Genomic DNA, 23,287 nt, shown 5'->3' with positions numbered 1-23,287 from the left:
CTCTCCCTCCCTCTCTCCTCCCCCTCTCTCTATACTCTCCCCCCTCTCCCCCTCTCTCTCTTTCCCTCCCTCTCTCCTCCCCCTCTCTCTATCCTCTCCCCCCTCTCTACCCCCCTCTCTCTCTCCCTCTCTCCTCCCCCTCTCTCTATCCTCTCCCCCTCTCTCTCTCTCTCCCTCCCTCTCTCCTCCCCCCTCTCTATCCTCTCCCCCTCTCTTCCCCCCTCTCTCTCTCCTTCTCCCCCCTCTCTCTCTTTCCCTCCCCCTCTCTCTATCCTCTCCCCCCTCTCTACCCCCTCTCTCTCTCCCTCTCTCCTCCCCTCTCTCTATCCTCTCCCCCCTCTCTCTCTTTCCCTCCCTCTCTCCTCCCCCTCTCTCTATCCTCTCCCCCTCTCTTCCCCCCTCTCTCTCTCCTTCTCCCCCCTCTCTCTATCCTCTCCCCCTCTCTCTCTCCCTCTCTCTATCCTCTCCCTCCCCCCTCTCTCTCTCCTCCCCCCTCTCTCTATCCTCTCCCCCCCTCTCTCGCTTTCCCTCCCTCCCCCCCCTGTCTATCCTCTCCCCCCTCTCTCCTCCCCCTCTCAATATCCTCTCTCTCTTTCCCTCCCTCTCTCCTCCCCCCTCTCTCTATTCTTTCCCCCCTCTTTCCTCCTCCCCCTCTCTCTATCCTCTCCCCCCCTCTCTCTCTCTCCCTCCCTCTCTCCTCCCCCCTCTCTATTTCCCTCCCTCTCTCCTCCCCCCTTTCTCTATCCTCCTTCCCCCCCCCTCTCTCCCTCTCTCCTCCTCCCCCCCTCTCTCTCTCTGTCTTTATCTCTCTCCTCTCTCCCTCCCTATCCCCTCCCCCCCTTTCTCTCTCCCCCCCCCCTTTCTCTCTCTCTCTCTTCCCCTTTCTCTCTCTCTTCCCCATCTCTTTCTCTCCTCCTCTCACCCCTCTCTCTATCCTCCCTCTCACCTCCATCTCTCTTTCTCCTCCCTCTCTCTCTCTCCCCCTCTTCTCCTCCTCCCCTCCCCTCCTCCCCTCCTCTCTCTCTCCTCTTCTCCCTCTCTCTCTTCCCCTCTCTTCTCCCCCCTCTCTCTCATCCTCCCCCCTATCTCTCTCCTCCTCTCTCTCTTCCCCTCTCTCTCTCTTCCCCCCTCTCTATCTCTCTTCCCCCTCTCTCGCTCCTTTTCCCCCCTCTCTTTCTTCCCCCCTCTCTCCTCCCCCTCTCTCACTCCTCCTCCCCCCTCTCTCTTCCCCCCTCTCTCTCTTCCCTCTCGCTCCTCCTCCCCCCTCTCTCTCTCTCTTCCCCCTCTCTCTCTTCCCCCTCTCTCTCCTCCCCCCTCTCTCTCCCCCCTCTCTCTCTCTCTCTCTCTCCCCCCCCCCCGCCTCTCTCTCTCTTTCCCCCTCCCTCTGACTGGCTCTGCCATAAGATGTAAATTGTATTAAAATATTATAAAATGTTTGTTTACATTTCTTGAAAAATATACACACACACACCCGATATGCATGTGTGTTTGAGTTTTGGGGTGAACCCCCAATGCAATAGTCTGCGCACATATATGCTGCAGGTAAAATCATGGTTGGGATTTGAACCAAATGAAAACCTCACTGTGTCCTTTTTATTGCCTTTCCCTCTCTTTGCCTTTTCTCTCACTCTTCTTCTTTTTTCTTTTTTTTTTAATTATTCATTTTGGAAAGAGTAGGGGTGGGTTACAACCCCTGTCAGTTGTTTGCCGTATGTGTCTCCAGGAAGTGAGAGGATATCTCTTCAATGTGAGGGAAATCCCCCTTAAATTGTTGTCACGGGAACAAATTTCCCAAATGGAAAATCTACCCCTCTATTCCTGTCCTGGTGTCAACTCAAAATTTAAGAAAGACCTGCCGCCTGGACTAACTTTTTCCCAAGAAAGGTGATCCCCATAGACTGCCGTTGTGATCTGCATGCAGGTGCTTATGTATTCTTATTTGCACCCCAAAAGCAGATCACAAATGCAATATGTCTGCGGGCACCAAATCGCATGGTGCCCAGTGCCATGTAGTTTGGTGCAGTGCATTTTGAAAAAATAGTGCAAGCTCTACTTTTTTTGTGGTCCAGCGCATTTTGCAGCCCATACAAAAGAATTAATTCAGAAGAATGATCCATCAAAATGCTGCACACAGGAACTCTCAGGATTCACCTGGGAACACGAATGTTCCTGTGCCATCCCAGTGTCAACCAGCCCTTATTTCCAAAAAGGGGACATGGTTAAAATAAGGATTCTTAGGCTAAATTCACATCTATGCCTGTTGCTTTTGAGCGTTTCAGCAGTGCTTTTTGCTGTGCTTTCTGCGTTTTTTAACCACGGTTTTACCATGATTTTGCCGCAAATTGCATTTGCTTTTTTTTTTCTTTTCACTGTATATATCCAGTTGCAAAGGAAAACAGCTGGGAAGCCGGCCGCTGCTTCCTTAGCAACCGATGAATCATCAGCTGAATGTAGAAAAAAAGGATTGCTGGCAAAAAAAAAATTGTGAAAAAAAAAAAGGTGTAGAGTTCTCTCCCCAGGTCCATACCAGGCCCTTCAGGTCTGGTTTGGATTTGGAGGGGACACCCCCAGGCCAGAGAAAAGAGAGGGGATGAGTGAGCGCACCCCCCCCCCTCCTGAACCATACCAGGCCACATGCTCTCAAAATGGGGGAGTGTGGTGCTTTGAGGCAGGGAGGGCTCTGCCCCCCCAACCCCAAAACACCTTGTCCCCATGTTGAAGGGGACAAGGGCCTCTTCCCGACAACCCTGGGCTGTAGTTGTCAGCGTCTGTAGACGGGGGACTTCACAAGGGGCCTCCAGATCCTGCCCTCCCATGTGAATGGGTACTGGGTACAACATACCCCTACCCATTCACCATAAAAGTAGTGTAGTGTGACAAAAGACAATAGACAGTTTTTGACAAGTCCTTTATTAAAAATGTCTTCTTCTTTCTCCGGTCTTCTTCATCCCCCGCTTCTTCCTCCGGTCTGCTCCCACCGCTGAACGAACCTCCTCTGACGCTGCGGATGACGTCATTTATATACCCCCTTGCGAATGTCAACGCCCGGGGCATGATGGGTCTGTGAGGGCACAAGGGGGCGAGGTCTCTGGATGACGCAATCTGATGGCCACGCCCCATAGTTATATACTGTATGAGATGTGTGACATCGATGCGGACAGACCGTCAGGGCGCAGCATCATAGGAGGGTCTTTTTTTTTTATTTTCAGCGGGTCGGAGGCGAGAGCGGTGGCAGGGAAAGAAGAACATCGGAGAAAGAAGAAGACCAGAGGAAGAAGAAGAAGACCAGAGAAGGAGCAAGAAGCGGAGGAAGAAGACATTTTTAATAAAGGACTTGTCAAAAACTGTCCATTGTCTTATGTCACACTACACTACTTTTTTGGTGAATGGGTAGGGGTACAATGTACCCCATACTCATTCACATGGGGGGGGGGACGGGATCTGGAGGCCCCTTGTTTAAGGGGGCTTCCAGATTCTAATAAGCCCCCAAACCACAGACCCCCTACAACCACCACACAGGGATATGCGAAGAGGCCCTTGCCCCCATCAACATGGGGACAAGGTGCTTTGGGGTTGGGGGGCTTCGCACCCCCCTATGTTGAGAGCATGTGGCCAGGTATGATTCAGGAGGTGCTCGCTCGTCCCCTCCCTTTCCTGACCTGCCGGGCTGCATGCTCAGATAAGGGTCTGGTATGGATTCTGGGAGGGACCCCACGCCGTTTTTTTATAAAAATGTTGGCATGGGGGTGTCCCCTCCAAATCCATACCAGACCGGACCTGGGGGACTCCCTTTTTTTTTCACAAATTATTTTTTTTGCTGGCAATTCTATTTTCTTACATTCAGCTGTCAGTGGGGACCCGCTGACAGCTGATGACTCATATGTTGTTAATGACGCTGTGGCCAGCTTTCTGGCCTGCTCCTTAGCAACCAGCTATAAACAGTGAATGTAAAGCCAAAAAAAATCGCAAAACGTAAATCGCAAAAAAATGCAGTATATTTGTGTTTTGGATGCAGGTCCATTAACGTCTATTACATGCAAAGCGCTGCATTTAGCGGGAAAAAAAGGACCGACCCTTTTCAAAAACGCAGAGGCAAAAAATGCATTGATGTGAACGTGTTCCATAGGAATACCATGTTAAAACAATTAACTGCATTTCTGCAAAAAGCATTAAAAAATGCATTCATGTGAAACAAGCCTTATACTTGTGTTAAAGTTTTGTGAATTGAGCCAGATGCCTTGCATAGGGAGTCAGAATGAATTGCATTCTATTTAGTTTGTGTCCAGAACACACAGAGAATAAATCTCCTCCATTACTTGGTCTGTTTGGGCCCCTTTCTCTTTTTTTGCCACAATTTTGCAGCGACTTTGACGCAATTTTGCCATGACTTTACTTGTGACTTTAACTAATGCCTGTGTAATCTTGATGTCTTTGGACTTCAAGTCGTAGCAAAGTCAGACCAAAGTAGTGCAGGGACTACTTTGAGGTAGTACAGATATGAACGGTACTCATTGGAAATCATGGGGTACGACTTGTCATGCGACAGTGCAGTCCCAAGTCGCAGGACAAGTTGCACAAGTGTGAAAGGGGCCTTACTATCACAGCCTCAAAAAAATCATGGAATACTTTTTTTCATCCAATTCCAAACTAAGAATGAGTCATAGATAAGTGGCTTAATTTTGCACATTTATTTTAGTAACAGATGTTTCACCCTCCTAGTCAGGTGCTAGTAAAAGTATTGGGTTGCTTTCCTGCTTATCAGGGAGCAGGATTTCTAGTTAGGCCTGTTACATGTGTCCAGGTGTGATTCACTTGGTCTGAGGGAGTGTCCCCACTGTATCCAATAGGGGAGCCTGTTGGACAGTGGAGGAAACCCAGCCAGTGACACACAGGCTTTTGTGGCCGTCCCAGTGGGAGGGCACAACCGTGGTGCATCCTGGGATTGACCATAAAAGCCAAGGGCACATGTGACAGGGCGTCTTTGTGCAGGAAGCCAGGTACCAGGAGGAGGGTGACGGCTGTCTCTCCTCCTGTTAGAGTGGAAAGTGGTCACGGGTGGTCGGCCTAGTGGACCAGAGTGTGGAGCTGAACTGTGAGGTCCAGGAGAAACTGACTGTGGAGCAGTGGCAGAAAACCAGTGTCGGTGAGTACCAGGCCAGCTTACCAGGGGTGTGCCCAGGAAGGGGACCACTCCAGGGAGAGTGGACAAGAATCAGCTCACACAGTGAGTCAGAAAGGGGGTGTTAAGTTAGACCCTGAAGAGAAGCTAAAGTACAGTTCATCAGTTAAATCTTCACCTCAGTGGGAAAGTGAAGCAGCGGCCTTGCCGCATCCTCTGCAGATAGTTGTCCTCAAGTTGTGCATAGTTACTAGGAGTATCCCACTCATCCCTTCTCCCATCCCATTATAAAAAATAAAAAAACACACATAAACCAAATCCCCTGGACTGTACATTGACTGAGCCAAGTGTAAAGTGAGGAATATTTTACAGACTGGGTAATCCAGGGGAACCCACTCTCAGCAGCTCCCATGGGGGCAGTGCTACACAGCAAATAAGTAAAAATCACTTACTTTGTGTTCTTTATGTCTGTAGGGTTAATGTGTGAAGGCTCCACCCTCATTATGCAAACAAATTTTTGTTTCGTTTCCTCTTCCTTGTTTCCAGAATGGCGTCTGCTGCTCTAAGAGACGAGCTGAGCTGCTCCATCTGTCTAAACCTTTATACGGAGCCGGTGTCACTGAGATGTGGACACAACTTCTGCCGGGAATGTATTGTGACTGCTCTGGATACACAGGAGTGGTCTGGAGTTTATTCCTGTCCGGAGTGCAGAGCAGAGTATGTAGAATGGCCTACTCTGGAGAAGAACAGGAAGCTGTGTAACATTGTGGACAACTTTAGCTCTACACAACAAAAGGAGGAGAAAAGTGAGATTCTCTGTACGTATTGTGTGGATTCTCCAGCGGAGGCTATTAAGACTTGTCTGCAGTGTGAGACTTCTATGTGTGATAAACATCTGACAGCCCACAACAAGACAGTGGACCATGTGTTAATTGAACCTACCTCGTCCTTCAGTAGTAAAATATGCTCCATTCACAAGGACCTTCTGAAGTTTTACTGCCCTGAGGATGCCGTCTGTCTATGTGTGTCCTGCTGTCTGGTGGGAAAACATAAAGGACACGAAGTGGAACTTCTAGAAGAGGCTTTGGAGAAGAAGAAGGAGAAACTTACAAATGTTTTTGAAAAATTGACTACGAAGAGAGGGACAATTGAGCAGAAACTTCTGAATCTTCAGGATCATAAGAGAAAAGCACAAGAAAAAGCAGATGATGAGAAGAAGAGAGTCACTGCCCTGTTTGAGGATTTCAGGAGCCAGCTGAGGGTCCAGGAACAGCGAGTCCTGGGTGAGATCTCCAGGCAGGTAGAGGAGGTCTTACGGTCAGTCAGTGGTCTCATCAAAAAGTTAGAGATACAGAAAAATGAGCTGTCCAAAAAAATTAGTCATATCGAAAACTTGTGTAATATAAACGCCCCAATAACTGTCCTACAAGATCATAAATCAGATATTGACGAAGTCCTTCAAGATCAGGAATCAGACACAGGTGACCAGATTTTGGAGAACCTTTCTTTTCGTGGTCTGGATGATTTTATGATCTCCCTTGTGTTGCACAAATCTATAACTGATCTTATCACTAATATGCAATTAAAAAACAACTTTTATATACAGGATACAACAGATCTGATACTGGATATAAAAACTGCCAATATCCTTGTGACTTTATCTGATGATCTGAGAACAGCATCCCACTCTGAAACACAACAGATTAGACTAACATTACCAGAGAGGTTTACAGAGTACCCTCAAGTGATGAGTAGGGAGAGTTTTTCCCATGGGAGACATTACTGGGAAGTAGAGGTTGGTGACCGTGGGGAATGGGATGTGGGTGTTTGCTATCCCAGTATATTGAGAGAAGGAGATGATTCTGGTGTGGGGTGTAATACCAAGTCTTGGAGTTTCTGCACAGCTGAAAATGATTATGCATATGTACATGACTCTTTGAAACAAAAGATATACCCAAAGCCTTCTGTGCAGAGATTGGGAATATATTTGGATTTTGAAAGTGGGCGTTTGTCCTTCTACCAGCTGAGTGACCCCATCAGACACCTCCACACTTTCACCACCACCTTCACCGAACCTCTCCATGCTGCTTTCTATCTGGATGATGGAGCCTGGGTAAAGTTCATATCTCCGGTGTTTTCTATAAAACCATAAAACTTTTTCTACAATTTTGTCATGAATACAAATAATAAGGGGGAAAACATCCTGGAAATAATAACAGCTGGGACAAATAAAAGGAGCAATAAATTAGGAACATAATTCAACGTTACTTGAAATAGATCCTGATAACATTTAAAAATCCTATAAAAAAAAGGGCAAGAAAAATGAATATGCCAGAAATGATTAGTTGAAATTACATTTTTTTTTTCCTTTATATTGGATTTTTTAAATAAAAGCCATAATTTTAAAGTTTGGATAAAATATTCAGTGCAGTATAACACTTTTTGTAGTAAAAAAAATATTCAAACTGAAAACAACTTTTTAATTTACATTAATGTGTTAAAAGCTTCTGTGTGATTTAATGATTAAGTCTTCATTCACATGGCTATGTAGGGCCCCTGGCACAATATTTGAATCTGTCCAGGGAGAAGAGTGCAGTACTGCTGGAGAGAAGAGTCCATCCAGAGAGAACACCAGCCAGATAATCCGTGTCTAAAGGTGTCAAATATGATTTTCTGAGTATTTCATACGTTGCAGGAATACCTTTTTTTTTTTTTAGTGAGATGAGAACCACTCAATTTTAAAGTCCTTCTGTTATTACATAGAAATCAAAAATATGTTTAACAACAAATTAGCAAATGATTACCGTATGAATATTAAAATACAGAATAAAAAACAATGTTAGAATGTATAGCTATGTTGTTGTTTATTTGTTGGTTTCTTTTTTTTTTTTCAATCAATAATTTTTATTAAGTTTCAAATGCAGAGGAAAACAGAAAATCACAGCAAACATAGTGTGATATAAGAAAATAACAACAACAAGGTAGAACATCTTCCAGTAGTGAACTAAACAGTGTTCAAATAACTATTATAAGCTTCGTACAAGAGTGCGTTTACATCAGGTATATAAAGGTTTAGCGTAATTTGTTCTGATGAAGAGAGAAGACTGGGGGTGTCGACCACCCCCAGCTCAGAACCCCTAGGGGAACAATGTCACCAAGCGGCAGGCAGTCGACACCCTCCATCGTCCTCAGGACGAGTAAGACGTAGTTATTAATAAGTTACTCTATAAATTTCTAGTATCAGGTGTTAAATAGGGCCACGCCGGCCAAGCTTTTTGAAATTTGTGATAGGTTAAAGCGTTAAAAGATAAAGCTTTTTCTAATTTTTAGTTTTCATTAACTAGGGTTATTGCCTCAGAAAGATTAGGAGTGTCTGTGGTTTTCCATTTGCATATGATTAAGGTTCTGGCAGCTGAAAGGAGAAGTACAATCATTTGTCTGTAAGGCAATGGGTATAGTTCAATGTTTAAGTTCAACAATGCTAATTCTGGTTTGGGAGGAGCTAGAATTCCAGTGGTGGATGCTATGCATTGGAATATTGATTTAAAAAACGTGTAAGGGAGCGGCACTCCCAGAGGACGTGTTGTAATGTGCCTACTTTACCACATTCTCGCCAACACAGTGGTGAAAGGGAAGGATTCATTTTAGATAGCCTGTAGGGAGTGAAATACCATCTGTTTACAATTTTTGCCATCATTTCCCAATGGTTAGTGCAGTGTGATAGTTTGTGGGTTGAGTTGATCGCTATTTGCCACTGTTTTACGGTGAATGAGTGGTTGAGTGCTTTTTCCCCATTTCTTTATATGTGGATATTTAGTATTGAGGGAATCTGAAGTTAGGCAAGAGTAAAAGAGGGATGTACCTTTGGTTTGGGGTGGGATTGTGGAGATGAAACTTAATGTTTGGGAGTTAGTTGGTAGTTTTGAAAATGGTCTGTTTGGCTAGAGAGAAATTAATCTTAGAAGGGTCTGGAGGAAGGGAGAATTCCTGGATGATTTCTTCTGCCTTTTTAAGCCTGTTATTCCTGTAGAGTTGTGATATTAGTGATAAACCATAATCACCCAACTTAGTAGTGTTGAGCTTGGTAAGGTTGGATTTTAGTATCTTAATAGGAATGTCGCAGGCGTGAAAAAGGTTTACTTTGGGTGACAATTTTGAAATGACTCTCCAAGCTTGCAGAGAAGCTTTGACTGTGATGGGTATGTTGGACCATTGCCATGGTATCCACAAGTCACTCTGAAGCATGAGTGTTAGGTTTTTAGTTGGCACTAGATGTTGCTCAATTGATGCCCATAGTGGTGTCTCACTACTAGTAATCCAATGCTTCATTTGGTCTAGCCGTGAAGCCCACCAGTATGCCTGTAAGTTCGGTAGTCCTGCTCCTCCCATGGATTTGTGTGCGGTGAGTATATCAAAAGCTATACGGGCTTTCTTCCCTGACCATAAAAATTTCCTAATAATACTTGTAAGAGCATTCAACTGTGATTTGGGCATAGGGACGGGTAGAGCTCTAAATAGGTATAAGATTTGAGGGAGGATGGTCATTTTAATTACTGCCATTCTCGCTCCCCATGATAGGTCTATGTTAGAGATGTTTTTTAGGTCTTCGAAGATTTTTTGCTTCAGGGATTTTAGATTCGAGTGGATAAGTTCAGAGGTTCGAGGAGTGATGGCAATGCCTAAGTAAGATATTTTCTCCTCTGTCCATAAGAAGGGGCAATTCTCTAGTAATCGTTTTTTTGTGTCGGGACATACATTTAGATTCAGAACCAATGATTTGGAATTATTTACTTTGTAGTAGGAGATCTTACTGAAGCTGGTAAGGATACAGTGGGCTGCGGGTAGGGATGTTTCTGGTGAGGTTAACATCAGGATGATGTCATCCGCGAATAAATTAATCTTGTGTTCTGTGTTGCCAATAATGAAGCCTCATATGTCAGGTGAAGTTCTTATTGCTTCGGCTAGGGGTTCGATGGATAAGTTGAAAATGGTTGGGGATAGGGGGCAGTCCTGTCTTGTGCCGTTTGAAATTTTAAAGGGTTTGGAAAGTGTTCCAGACGTGAAGACTTTGGCCATAGGTTGGGAGTAGTGCGCCATGATTGCGGAATAAATGTTACCCTCCAGGCCAAATTTACGTAAGGCGGATGACATATACGTCCACTTAATCATGTCGAACGCCTTCTCCGCATCTAATGTAAGCAGCAGAGAAGGCGTTCAACATTTTTCCGCTACATTGAGTATATTAACAATTCTCCTGGTGGCGTCTGACGTTTGTCGCCCGGGGATGAATCCTAACTGATCCTTTCGGACCAGAGAGGGAAGCACCCCCTGCAGACGTTTGGCCAACAATTTAGCAAATAGTTTGAGGTCTGTCTTTAACAACGAGATCGGTCTGTAATTTTCTGGCAATGAAGGATCTTTCCCCTGTTTGGGGATTGTGGTCACATATGCTCCCAGCATCTCTTTTGGGAATGATGATACTTCTACTGCTTTTTTGAATACATCAAGTAGGAACGGAGTGAGGGTGTGTGGAAATAATTTGCAGTACTCACTTGGGAAGCCATCTGGGCCTGGTGATTTACCTTGAGGTAAGGACATTATTGTCTTTCTAATTTTGTCAATAGTTATAGGTGCGTTTAGCATTTGGAGTTGGGCTTCAGAGAGTCGGGGTAGATTAAGGTTCTCTAGAAAGGCGGAGATGTCTGTATTTATAGGGTTGTGGGGTCTGATTCTAAATTATAAAGTGAATAGTAATAGACAGCAAATTAATCTGCTATATCCAGGGGGTGGGTTCATTTGTGGTTTGTTTGTGATTGAGTAACGTAAGAGATCCTAGATTTGGTTTGGCGGGATTTAAGTCTATTGGCCAATGTTTTACCTATTCTGTTGGATTGTGCATAACATGTTAGTTTAAGTTTTCTAAATTGGATATAGTTTTTTTCCCATTAAGATAGAACGAAGTTCTATTCTTAGATTGGCCAAGGTTTTTGTAATTTTGGGGTCTGGAAAAATTTTGTTTTTGGATTCAAGATCATGAATTTGGGATAGGATGTTTGAGAGTTTTTGATTATATTTTTTCTTAAGTCTTGAGTTCTGCTGTATGCAGACTCCCCTCATAAAGGCCTTATGTGCTTCCCAGAGGCTCCAAGGGTCTGACACCGAATTTGCATTTAGTTAGAAAAATTCATTAAGATGCTGGGAGATATGCTTTTTACACGTATCTGACTGCAAGTTTCTGATGTTACAATGCCATATGGGATTGGCCCCCCTGGGGATTCCCTCATCCACGGTAACCTCAATCACAGCATGGTCTGACCATGTGATGTCCTTGATGGCCGCGGATGAGATCATTGTTGGTTTCTTTCTTAGTGTTCATGTCACTGTGAGTTTCTTAAAGTAAATGTAATCCCCCACCTTGTAAAACAACCCAATCAGTTTAAAATATTTTCCTCCTGCAGTCTCTGAAAGCTTACTTCTCCTCCTATCCCTCCCGCAGGCTGCAGGAGGAAAATGGAGGGGATTGGTTCTTCTATATGCCACCCTTGCTACCCCTTATCTCTAGGCCCTGCTGTCCCCAGGCTTCTGTGTGCTCTCTTGCCTCCCGGTGTGCTCTCCTGACACCTCCTTTGCCCCCCCGCAGCGCTGCTGGGTTCCCCCCTCTCTCCCCCCCCCCCCACCAGGCTGCTGCGGGGGATGTTTCAGGATGGAGTGCAGGGAAGGGGCCTGTAAATATGTAATCTACCAGCCCCTTCCTCTTCTGAATAGAAAGAGTCAGTGATCCATTCTGATCACTGACTGTATATTTGTAACTAAAACATAGTAAACTGCTTACTATGCTTCAGTTTGCAAATGAACAGGAAGCTCTGTACAAAGGTATTTCTGTGCATTTATTCTGTGCTGCTGAGCCTGCAGAGATGGAGATTGAGGGCTGTGACCTCAATCTTCTTTCTCTGTCTCAAAGTTGAAACATCAGAGGTCTGTTTAGACCCCTGAAATTTCACCAAATACCCCCCCCCCCCCAATGGGTCTCCTCAAAAATTGTAAAGAATATTTAAAAAAAAAAAAAAACATAAAATGGTAAAAAAAAGTAAATAAATAACGAAAAAAACTACTGACACCGGTGGCGTAACTGCCAGGGTCCCAATGTTGGACCTTTCGACCAGGCCCTGGCAAACTGCCACAGTGGGGATGTAGAACATGTTTTTTTTTTGGATGTCACTTCCAGAATTCCCAGCCCTACTTGCGGTACACAGGCTGGCTTCACGACTGGACCGCGGAACTTGCCGGATCAAGTTACATGCCTCGGCATGCACACCCTACAATATGGTGGGTCTGTATTAGGAAGAGGAGCCCATCCCCACCCCTCGGGCCACAGAGGACATTCCTGGCTTCTGGCCCGGAGGTTGGAGGCTGGAGGTGGTCTCAGTGAATATACTCCTCCCCCCTTCAATTAGCCTCTTACTCCCTATATATATATATATATTTATATATATATATATATATATATATATATATATATATATATATATATATATATATATATATATATATATATAACCATCGTATGGAATGGTGGTTGACTGATCGCCATTACCACATGTCATGCTGGGGTGAATAAAAGTTCTTCATGAAACAGGTGAGCGATAGTCTGGGAATACACAATATAGGCCCTCTGTTTATTTACTTGTGATCTCTTTTTTGCATATTTTTTTTAATTTTGCCTGCCATACTTCCAGATAGTCAGAGGCACATATACCCAGCTTCAACAATACATGACCCAATTGACGTAGGACCTTAGTTTCCATATGGGTCAGATATGTGGTAGTTATGCATTTTGAGCCTGGGTGACATAATCACTTTAATACATCTGTTTTCCCCTCTTACATTTTTCTTTTCCCATCCCCTTTTCTCCCCTCCCCTCTTTCTTATCCTCTACCCCCACCCCCCCCACCTCTGTCCTTCCCCCTTTTTCCTCCCCTCCCCCCCTTTTCTTTCCTCCCCCCCCCCCTTTTTACTTCCCATTTATTTTCCCCCTCCCCCCTTCTTTTCCCTTATCCAACCTCCTTCCTACCCCTATCTCTTCCCTTCCACCCTTCTCCCTTCCCATCAACCTCAGTTGTCCTTGTGTTTCCTTCCTTGTTTGTGTATTATACCATTCAATTGATCTGAATACTGTGCTCCTATTTGAATATGATATTCCAATATAAAGATCTGTACGTGAGATAACTTCTGTGAATAACAATGGGCATTGGAGGACTAAGTTGTGTTCCCAAAGGACCTGGCAGACTAGGCACTACCAGTATCTTACACACCTATCATACAGATAATTACACATATAAATCTTATATATAAAAACAATCTTGTATCCATCCCTCCGTTAATGACATCCAAGGTCAGTATGATATTTGTATATGTTAAATTCAAAAAGTGGATATCAAATGTTAAATGATAAATTGTCAGCAATTCTCAAATGTGTTGCTTAATTATAAGAAAATGCTTTGTCTTAATGAATACTTGTATCTTCTAGAGCAGGGGTGTCAAACTCAATTTCATCGAGGGCCGCATCGGCTATATGGTTGCCCTCAACGGGCCGGTTGTATCTGTAAGACTATATAAATCTACCCAGGACTTTTTGTCTCAGATAAAAGATGCAGGAACTCAATTACGCCCTCCCCTGATGAACCGCATCGAGCAGTGGGTATGGCCAAATTACAGTGGGAAGATCTTAAAGGGGCAATAAATACCAGGAGCTTATTATGTGCAGAGTTCAGGGGCACCCTATGTACAGAGTACAGATTTCAGGGGTGGGCTGTGTACAGAGTGCAGGTTGAGGAGTGTGCTACATACAGAGTGCATGGTTTAGGGTGTGTGCTATGCACAATGTGCAGGATTCAGCTCTCTTAGCTGTCCACATCTCACTTCCACCCTCCTCGCCTCTGACGGCTGCACCATTCTTCCCCATCCCACACATATGCACACATCCCCCCTCCCCCTCCAAAAAATTTCCTCTCATCTCATCTACCTGGGCCTGGCTCTAGTACATCCTGGCAGTGGCTCCCCTCTTTCTCACTTGCAGGAGGATCATTGGTTGGAATCTGTGTTACCACGTGATGCCCCACCCCACACTGCACCTGCCATCTGAATCTTTCTTTTCCCTACCATGATTGTCGGGCAGGCAGGTATCTGTGAGAGTTTACACCACATTCCAGCTGAAAAAAATCACTAGGTTCAAGGGCCACACGAAATGGCCTGGAGGGCCTTGTGTTTGACACATTTGTTTTAGAGGATCAAAGGCCCTGATGAAGCGGGGTAGCCCGCGAAACACGTTGGCCAGTACACTGAATTCTAAGGCTTAAAGACAGACTCCTATGACTGTTGTGTGTGTGAATATGTTTTTAATGTGTATTTTAATCTTTTTGATATTGAATAAAATTGTAAGAATTTTACATACATTATGAGTTGGTGTTTAATATGCTGTAGAATGTACATTCAAAGTCCCATTGAACTCTATGGTTTTTGTACAGTTATACCGTACTTTAGGGGTAGATTCAACTGCACACTCCATCCCCACACCTATCATTTTTTTCACCAATACAAATCATTTTGAAAATTCTATTAGCTAGGACAATTAACTTCTTCTCACCTGGTCCATTTTAAAATGACGCCTGAGTGGGAGCCCTATTGTTCTGGGTCAATGTAATATGATGTCCTCCCCAAAATGCGCCTCACGGCAGGGGCCTGGCGGGCCGCTCTCTAGCACGAACTGTCACCTGCTGTGTCCACCGTGAAAAACGTCAAGGGGTATGAATCATTTTTTTAAGGCACTGTACAGTATATAAACTTTTTGGGATCAGAAGTGACACAATGTAGGACATAGTATGTTGGAAAAGGACATGTCCCATGAAAAATGAATATGCCAAAAATGATTGATTAAACATACAAGTACCTTCTCTTTACTGATATTTTTTCCTTTGTACTGTAATTAAAAAAATAACAAATGCCATATTTTGGAGGTTGGATAAAATGTTCAGTGCAGTTTAACATTTCTTGTAGTAAAATATTGCATTCATAGAAGTTTATAAATCAGGTAGAACAGAGGTTCAATTGACCTGGAAAGAAGGAAAGAAAGATTTAGTACTGACAGAGGCACAGTCCCTCCACATAAGGGACAGTTGGGATCTATGTCTTCCATTTCCTACTTTCTTCTCACTTTCACAGCCTCTAATAACTGCAATATACTAGTACCCCCATGCACTTACTATGTGATCACCCAACATCTCACTGCTCTGTGTATGTTCTCACCGATATATCACAAATTACAATGGGATCTAGATAATGTTACAGTAACTCTGTTATACATCAAATACTTGTACGATTAATGTAAGTGCCGGTTCACACTACCGCGACTTGTCAGGCGACTTGGTTGCCTGACAAGTCGCGGTCTATTCTGTGCTACGGGAACCGTTCTAATAGGAGCAACTCAAGTCGCTCCGACTTAGAAAAAGGTTCCTGTACTACTTTTAACACAAGTCGGAGCGACTTGCATTGACTTCCATTATGTGAAGTCCGTGCAAGTCGCGCCGAAGTCGCGGTGCACACGACTTCACAGGTCGCCCCCAAAGTCGTGTCACCATAGTGTGAACCAACACTTAATGTGCTGTATACTTCTCTGTCATGTGATACTAACTTAAAATACAAATATCCAAACAGAAAGCAGCTTTTTAAACTACATTATTGTGTTAAATTTTCTACGTGATTTAATGATTAAGGCTTCATCCATACGGCCACGTAGGGTCCCTGGCACCACATTTGGCTGTGTCCAAGTAGAAGAATGCAGTACTGCTGGAGAGTAGAGTGCTGTCTGACCAAGAAGGTCAGAGAGACAACCAGCCAGGTAAGCCATGTCTATTGGAGGTCAGGGGGTATAGGGGGTCATGCTCTCGGAAGCATCTCTAGGCTTAGGTCGAAAGACAGAAAGATTGGATAGCAGATAAAAGTATGAAAACAGCTTCATCTATGTAATGTTCTGTACATTCCTTTAAAAACAGATTATTTTCTGGAATCGGTTGAGGATTCTGAATTTTCAGCTGAACATCACGTAGTAGAACATTAGTAATGCCCCATCTATATAAAAATTACATAATAGCTGGTGCCTCCCTCTGGTCATTACAATATCCTAATTAGAATCAGCCATGCAGATGTAGCACCCTTCTAGATAGGTGCTAGGAAAAGTATAGTTGTGGCCCTGTCTGCTTATCAGGAGGGCCTGATCTGTTAGCATCTGTCACATGCATCCAGGTGTGATCTGTTGAGTCTGGGGAGTCTCCCCACTGTATCCAATGAGGGATCTTGTTGGGCAGTGGAGGAAAGCTAGCCAATAGCACACCAGGGTTTATGTCTATCCCAGTGGGCAGGGTCTGCCGCAATGCACCCTGGGATTGGGAATAAATCTGTGGGGAGCATGTGACAGAGTGTCTTTTGGTGGGAGCATCAGTCCCAGGAGGAGGTGACGGCTGTCTGACCAAGTGGAGCTGCTGGGCAGAATTCTTCAGGAAAAACAGTATCGTGAGTACTCAAGAACTGCTCAGGGGACTGCCTAAGAGAGGGGACCACTCCAGAGGGGTCAAAGGGGATCTAGGAGCCAGCTAACCAGGAGTGCACAGTGAAAGGGGGTGCCAAGTAGTTAAACCCTGAAGTTGGGGAGTAAAGGGGGTGCCAGGAAGGGCCCTGAAGTGTTCAGCAATACAGTTTGCTCTAAAGTCAGCTACCTCAGGAAGGAGTGTCTTGGGGAGCTTAAAGGGACTTTTCCTACAGTCAGAGGTGAAGTTCCAGTATCTAGCCTTGCTGAGGCCAGAATCATTCAGCGTTAATCAGCGTCAGAGGAGCGCTAACAAAATGCCAAGTAGCATTATTCAGTGTCCCTGCCTAATTGTGCATAGTTCAGTTTTTGGAATATCCCACGTCTCCCTTCTCCCATCCAAGTTCTCAAATAAACCCTACAAACCAAAGAAACTGGACTGCTTCTTGTCTAAGGTGCTCACACTTGAAAACATGTCTTAAGGTACTGTTGTTGCTAGCGGTAACCAGGGCCGGAGTGGCACTCATTTTCAGCCCTGGAGTTTCATGTCTTAGACTGGCCCATTTTAGTTCACAACTGACTAAAATAATAAATAAAAAAGAGTGAGGCTGCTCACCTCCTGTATACAGCCATTCTATACAACCGACCCCCCCCCCCATACCTCCTGTATACAGCCATTCTATACAACCAAGCCCCCCCCATACCTCCTGTATACAGCCATTCTATACAACCGAGCCCCCCCATACCTCCTGTATACAGCCATTCTATACAACCAAGCCCCCCGTACCTCCTGTATACAGCCATTCTATACAACCGAGCCCCTCATACCTCCTGTATACAGCCATTCTATACAACCTAGCCCCCCCATACCTCCTGTATACAGCCATTCTATACAACCGACCCCCCCCCATACCTCCTGTATACAGCCATTCTATACAACCAAGCCCCCCCCATACCTCCTGTATACAGCCATTCTATACAACCGAGCCCCCCCATACCTCCTGTATACAGCCATTCTATACAACCAAGCCCCCCGTACCTCCTGTATACAGCCATTCTATACAACCGAGCCCCTCATACCTCCTGTATACAGCCATTCTATACAACCTAGCCCCCCCATACCTCCTGTATACAGCCATTCTATACAACCGAGCCACCCCCATACCTCCTGTATACAGCCATTCTATACAACCGAGCCACCCCCATACCTCATGTATACAGCCATTCTATACAACCGAATCCCCCATACCTCCTGTATACAGCCATTCTATAAAACCGAGCCCCTCATACCTCCTGCATACAGCCATTCTATACAGTTTCAGTTACTGGACACGACGGTATAGGATGACATCACAGCCCACACACAGAACAGGAGGGGGCACAGTGACGTCAGACCAGGACATGGATGTCACTCACCGCCAGCCGCCGCTGTGATCCTGTCACCCCCAAATCCGGGTCACCAGGGCCCTCCCGACACAGGAAAAGTTTACGTCACAAGCAGCGCGACCAATGGGGGCGGGCCCGGGTGACGCTTTGGTGTTGCGGCCGTGCAGGTCATGCATCGGTCAATATCACCTGCCTGCATAGAAGCACTCAACGTCATCATCGTCCGCCCTGTAGGCGGGTCCCTGGGGGGGAGGCGGAGTCATGTGATCAGATATGGGCGGTCCTTTAGTGTAATGAGATAGAGATTAAGCATGGCCAGACTTCTCTACTATAAATATTATACGAGGAAGTGCCGCTGCTGTGAGTGCAGGCAGCCTAGTGCCATGACAACGGCCCTCGCGGCCAAAAAACCGACCAGCCCACCGGGAAATCTCCTGGTGCTCCCGATTAGCCAATCTGGGCCTGGTGGTAACCCAGGGGGACTCACACTCAGCCGATCCCTCTGGAGTAGGGCTACATTTGGGGGCTCATCCGGGATTTCACCCTGGGTTACCGGCCGGTTGCTAATGGCAACGGCCAAAGAAAATTTGAAAAATCTTAGTTTTTGTGTCCGGAACTTTGTTCTACTGTTCCAGCCAAGTGTCAGGCCTACTCCACAGGAGACAAGGAGAGTGGGATGAAGATAAAAGTGCACTTTGAAGGTTGCCCGCAGCAACACAAACTTTCTGGTCACTGGTCAGAACCGAAAAATGGCAGGAACCTTCTACCTCAGCTATGAAATGTATACCTCAGTAAAGTATTGGAAGGCGGGAAAAAGGCCTCTGACTGTGAATAAAAACTGTATCTGCCTGACAGAGAAAGGTCCGAGTGTGGACGGAGAAAACGGCAGCCAGGGGCACGTGGATCGGTGTGCCAGGGGCCGCGTGTGTGTCAAGGTTATATGGAATGATGTTGACCTGCATACGACAGCAGGACATTAATTCTGTATAGCGACTGTAGCGATACTGTGAAGATAGCGGTCGGCCATGCCTGGAAGGGCAGTGGAGCTTTCTTCGGAGACAGTATGGTGACGGGCCTTGCTTGTACATGTGCTGGGAAGAGGACTGTCGACCGTGCATGTGACAGCGGGACAATTCTCTGGCCTGGCAAAGAAGGACAGCTGGCTCATGGAGATGGGGGCGCAGCTGGGCCCCTGCTACAAGCAAAGAAGAGTGGATGCATGTCTGACGAGGGACATGGTCCACTTTGCAGCAACTTCTGTGTCGGCTAAGGTGAGAGAGCGCGGCATTGGAGGGGTTACTGCACCGTGCAGGAAAGCGCAAGTTAAAAGTTTCTGCCTAGCAGGAGGAGCCACCGCCAAGCAAGGAGTATGGGTGGAGACATCGGTCACGCCCAGCCAATCAGGGTTGACTAAGGAAGCCTTTAAATTACTTCCTCCTTCAGGTGTGGCTGAGAGGGAGACACGTGTGGGAAGAAGCGATATGGAGTTTGTTGGAGAGCAAGAGTGCGCAGCTGCGACTATTCCACCCATCGGCGGAGAACCTGCTGGGCAGACCCAGGAGCAGACTAAAGAGCCGGAGGCGACTGTCCTGTGGGATACAGGAGTGCAGATGGTGCCCAATGGAGGACTAGCGCTGTGCACCGAGGGCAGTGTGGGCACTGCGGCTATCTGCTGCTGCGGCCGGAGAAGAGTGAGGGTCAGCCTAGATAACTGTGTGTGTCATGGGAGACAGGGACCACTCGAGTCATGATGGCCATGGAATCGGGGTCCCTCCACGGAGGCAGGAGGGGAGTCTTCAGGATACTGATGCAGCTGGAGGCCATGCAACCTGGTCTGGTAGTGGCTCAGCTCTCACATCATCAAGAACCCGATCAGTTAGACACTTCAAACACTGGGCCGCAGGGCAGTATTCCAACATGATAACAACCCCAAACACACCAAGGCAACCACTGACTATCTTCCTTGACAGTTGAATGAGGAGACCCTCCCCGCCGGGGCGACCTCCTCACTCCAGTCCCTGACTCCTCTGCTATTCAGTGCTTGACACGTCGGGTCCAATCTCCCCCTCTTCCTGGGGGAATCTGTGCCCTACCACTGACTACCTCTTTTGCAGAGTCCTTAGAGAAGGCAACTACAGCATCTTTCTGCTGTCACTCACAACACTTCTCCTTCTGGAAACAGGGCAAACCACTGGAGCCTGAGTGGCCTGCAGTTCTGCTGAGTCAGGGAAACGTTGGGGGTCTTTAGAGCACCCTCCAATAAACTTCCTGGATGCACCGCCCATTACTGCAACGACCACCCGTTGCGATCCAGTTCTTATTCAATCAGGTCATTGTAATCCAGAGATCCTGGCCCGATGGCCCAAGGGATTTGCGAGGTTGAGGTTCCTCTTTAGGACCCTGGCCAGATGGCCCAAGGGGTCTGTAGAATAATAATCTCTTTCAAAAACAGGTAGCAACTTAAACTGTAAATTTCAAAATTCAGCATCATATTTTTTCATGGCTAGCCAGCTTCACTGTCATGGTTTTGTAGGTGAAGAACTCCTTTTAGATATAGTACTCTGGATGGGGGACCCTAACAAGGGCTCCCTGGGTGTCTCGAACTGGCCCGACCCATCTGGATGACGAACTTCCACCCATTTAATGTAAATAGAACATCCATATAACCACTGTTTTTTGACAGCTTCAAACTTTTCCCGGAGGTCAGGCCGAGGTGAATCCAGAAAAGGTTTGGGAACAAAAAGGAAATCCCAAATGGCTTCATCACTCCTAGGGAGGTCTCTTTTTGCTTCAATATTCAACATGACCTCCCTAGGAGCATATGGATAATCATATCCATACTCCATAGCCACTTTACCCTGCATCCATCTCTTCTTGAAAGCCTGGAGAGGGTTTTCCTGTTACCTCTCACAGGCAGAGAAAAAGGGGTCTCCTCTCTCCTGATTAGGGAGCTGTATACTTCATTCTGATCACGAGCCCGGGCATAGTTCGTGGATGGGGCCAAGTGTGGGACCCTTTTTGTGTAGGCCTCACAGAACCCCAATTTTTGGGCCAGCTCCCCTCTCTCAATGGAGTTTCCTTATCAGGCACAGTGATGACATCAGGGCCTGGTGAGCTGCTCCCAGCTTCAGAACCCCAGTCCTATTCTGTCTCATCTTCGGATCTCCAATCATCAATTCCCGCCTCTATGAATTTGTATTTGTTTTGGAAACTGGGAGACCCCCCGTTAACAACCCCAACCTCTTCCTCACTAGTGAGACTGGTTGCTGAGGCCTCAGTTCCATTGAGATATAGGAACAGGGGCAGACTTTGTTTCTGCTGTGGCGGAACTTGGTGCATCCTCTGGCCACTTCCCGACCCTCTGGACTGGCATACACCCTCTTCCCAGTGACTGAGTCCCTCTTATTGACAAGGCTGAACCACTGTGAGAATGCATGGCCTCCAACTTCATCAATACCCGGATCATGCCCCTCCCGCCTTCGCGGATGAACCTGGACTCTGGGCCTGTCACTTCCCGAGTGAGCCCAGACTCCCAGGACACACATCTGCCTGGGCAGGCCCTCACTCCTCTCCGCTCGCAGCAGCAGGTAGCCGCAATGCCAACACTGACTCCATGCTTGCACTTTCATAGTGATACTCGCACACTGAGGACATACCGTTCCAAGGTACTCCGGGCCTCCTCCTGTGCACAGCGCCAGTCCTCCTTCAGGCACCATCCATATGCCTGTGTCCCAGACAAAGGTTTGGCTCAGCTTTCTGGTCTGCTTCCTGGTCTGCTCCTGGATCTGTCCAGCAGGTTCTTCTGCTCTCCAAGCAACTCTATCTTCGCACGTGTCTCCCACACAGCCACACCCGAAGGGGGGGGGGGGGTATTATATGGACTCCCCTAGTCACTCCTGACTGGCTGGGCGCGACCGATGTCTCCACCCATACTCCTTGTTTGGCGGTGGCTCCTTTTGCTGGGCAGTGCGTTCTGGATCGCGCTTTCCCGCGCAGTGCAGTAACTCTTCCCTTGCCATGCTCTCTCTCTCTAGCCCACAAGGAAGCTACTGCAAAGCGGACCACGTCCCTCGCTAGACATGCATCCACTCTTCTTACTTGTAGCAGGGCCCCAGCTGCACCTACCTCTCCTGGAGTCAGCTGTCCCTCTTTGCCAGGCAAGAGAATTGTACCGCTGTCGTATGCGCGGTCAACAGTCCTCTCCCCGACACATGTGCAAGCAAGGCCCACCGTACTGTCTCCGAAGTCCCACTGCCCCTCCCGGCATGGCCGACTGCAATCTACACAGTATCACTGCAATTGCTGTATAGAACAAATGTCCCGCATGTCGTATGCATGATCAACATCAGTCCATATAGCCTGCACACACACCTGGCACCTTGCTCCACGTGCCCATGGCCATTTTCTTCGTCCACTCCTGGACCTTCCACTGTTAAGCAGCTGCAGCTTCTATTCACTGACACAGACCTTTTCCCTGCTCTCCAATACTTGATAGCAGAGTACATCTCATAACTGAAATGGAAGGTTCCCGCCATTTTGTAGTACTGACTGGAACACCTGCGTTGCTGTGGGCAACCTTCCATGTGCACATCAATCTTCATCCCACTCTCCCTACCTCCTGCAGAGCTGACCCCACACTTGGCCTGAGTTTTGGAATAAAGTCCCGGACACAAAAATGGAGATTTTAAATTTTTCTTTCGGCCGTTGCCATGGACAACTGACCCAGTAACCCAGGGTGAAATCCCGGACGAGCCCCCAAATGTAGCACAATTCCCAGCTTTTTTGCTGGATATGGGTCCCCCTGGGTTACCGCTAGCAACAACAGCACATTTAAGCAAGCACTCCAAGTGTGAGCACTGAGACAATGAGCAGTCCAGTATCTTTGGGATTTTGTATTTATTTGGTAACTTGGATAGGAGAAGGGATGAGTGGGATACTCCTTTGTCTCAACTATACACAATTGGCAGAGACACTTGTAAGAATGCTGGTTGGCGCTGACTTGACGCTGGCTGAATGCCTATCAGCGCTGACTGAACGCTGGTTAACGCTGGCTGGATGCCTGTTAGCGCTGAATTGACTTGTGACGGCTTTCTGGCTAAAGAAGTCCTCTCTTAACCTCCCATAGCACTCTTACTGAGGTAGTCACTTGTATACACTGCTGCACTGCTGAGCACTTCATGGCCCACACCGGTGCCCCCTTTCTC

The 23,287-nt window shown here is 46.6% G+C and overlaps 2 protein-coding genes across 2 annotated transcripts in view; both read left to right on the top strand.

Annotated features, from left to right (window-relative positions):
* Positions 1-23,287, top strand: part of LOC309557659 (uncharacterized protein) — a gene marked incomplete at both ends in the record, with an annotated part of 88,192 nt that overhangs the window by 24,418 nt on the left and 40,487 nt on the right. Inside the window, one exon of the mRNA XM_082260448.1 lies at positions 13,647-13,817. Within this exon, the coding sequence (XP_082116574.1) occupies positions 13,647-13,817 (171 nt within the window). The remainder of the gene's footprint in view (positions 1-13,646; positions 13,818-23,287) is intronic.
* Positions 5,663-7,409, top strand: LOC309558144 (E3 ubiquitin-protein ligase TRIM39-like). The gene has a single exon (XM_082261146.1). The coding sequence runs from the start codon at positions 5,667-5,669 to the stop codon at positions 7,269-7,271; it is 1,605 nt and encodes a 534-aa protein (XP_082117272.1). The 5' UTR covers positions 5,663-5,666; the 3' UTR covers positions 7,272-7,409.

Source organism: Pelophylax lessonae (assembly GCF_965119305.1).
Source record: "Pelophylax lessonae genome assembly, chromosome: 6".
Classification (NCBI taxonomy): Eukaryota; Metazoa; Chordata; class Amphibia; order Anura; family Ranidae; genus Pelophylax; species Pelophylax lessonae.
Note: the sequence above shows the minus strand (reverse complement) of the source record. Positions and strands in the feature narration are given on the sequence as shown.

Excerpts from the sequence above, each read along its gene's own strand:
- LOC309558144 (XM_082261146.1), top strand. The coding sequence starts at position 5,667 with ATGGCGTCTGCTGCTCTAAGAGACGAGCTGAGCTGCTCCATCTGTCTA.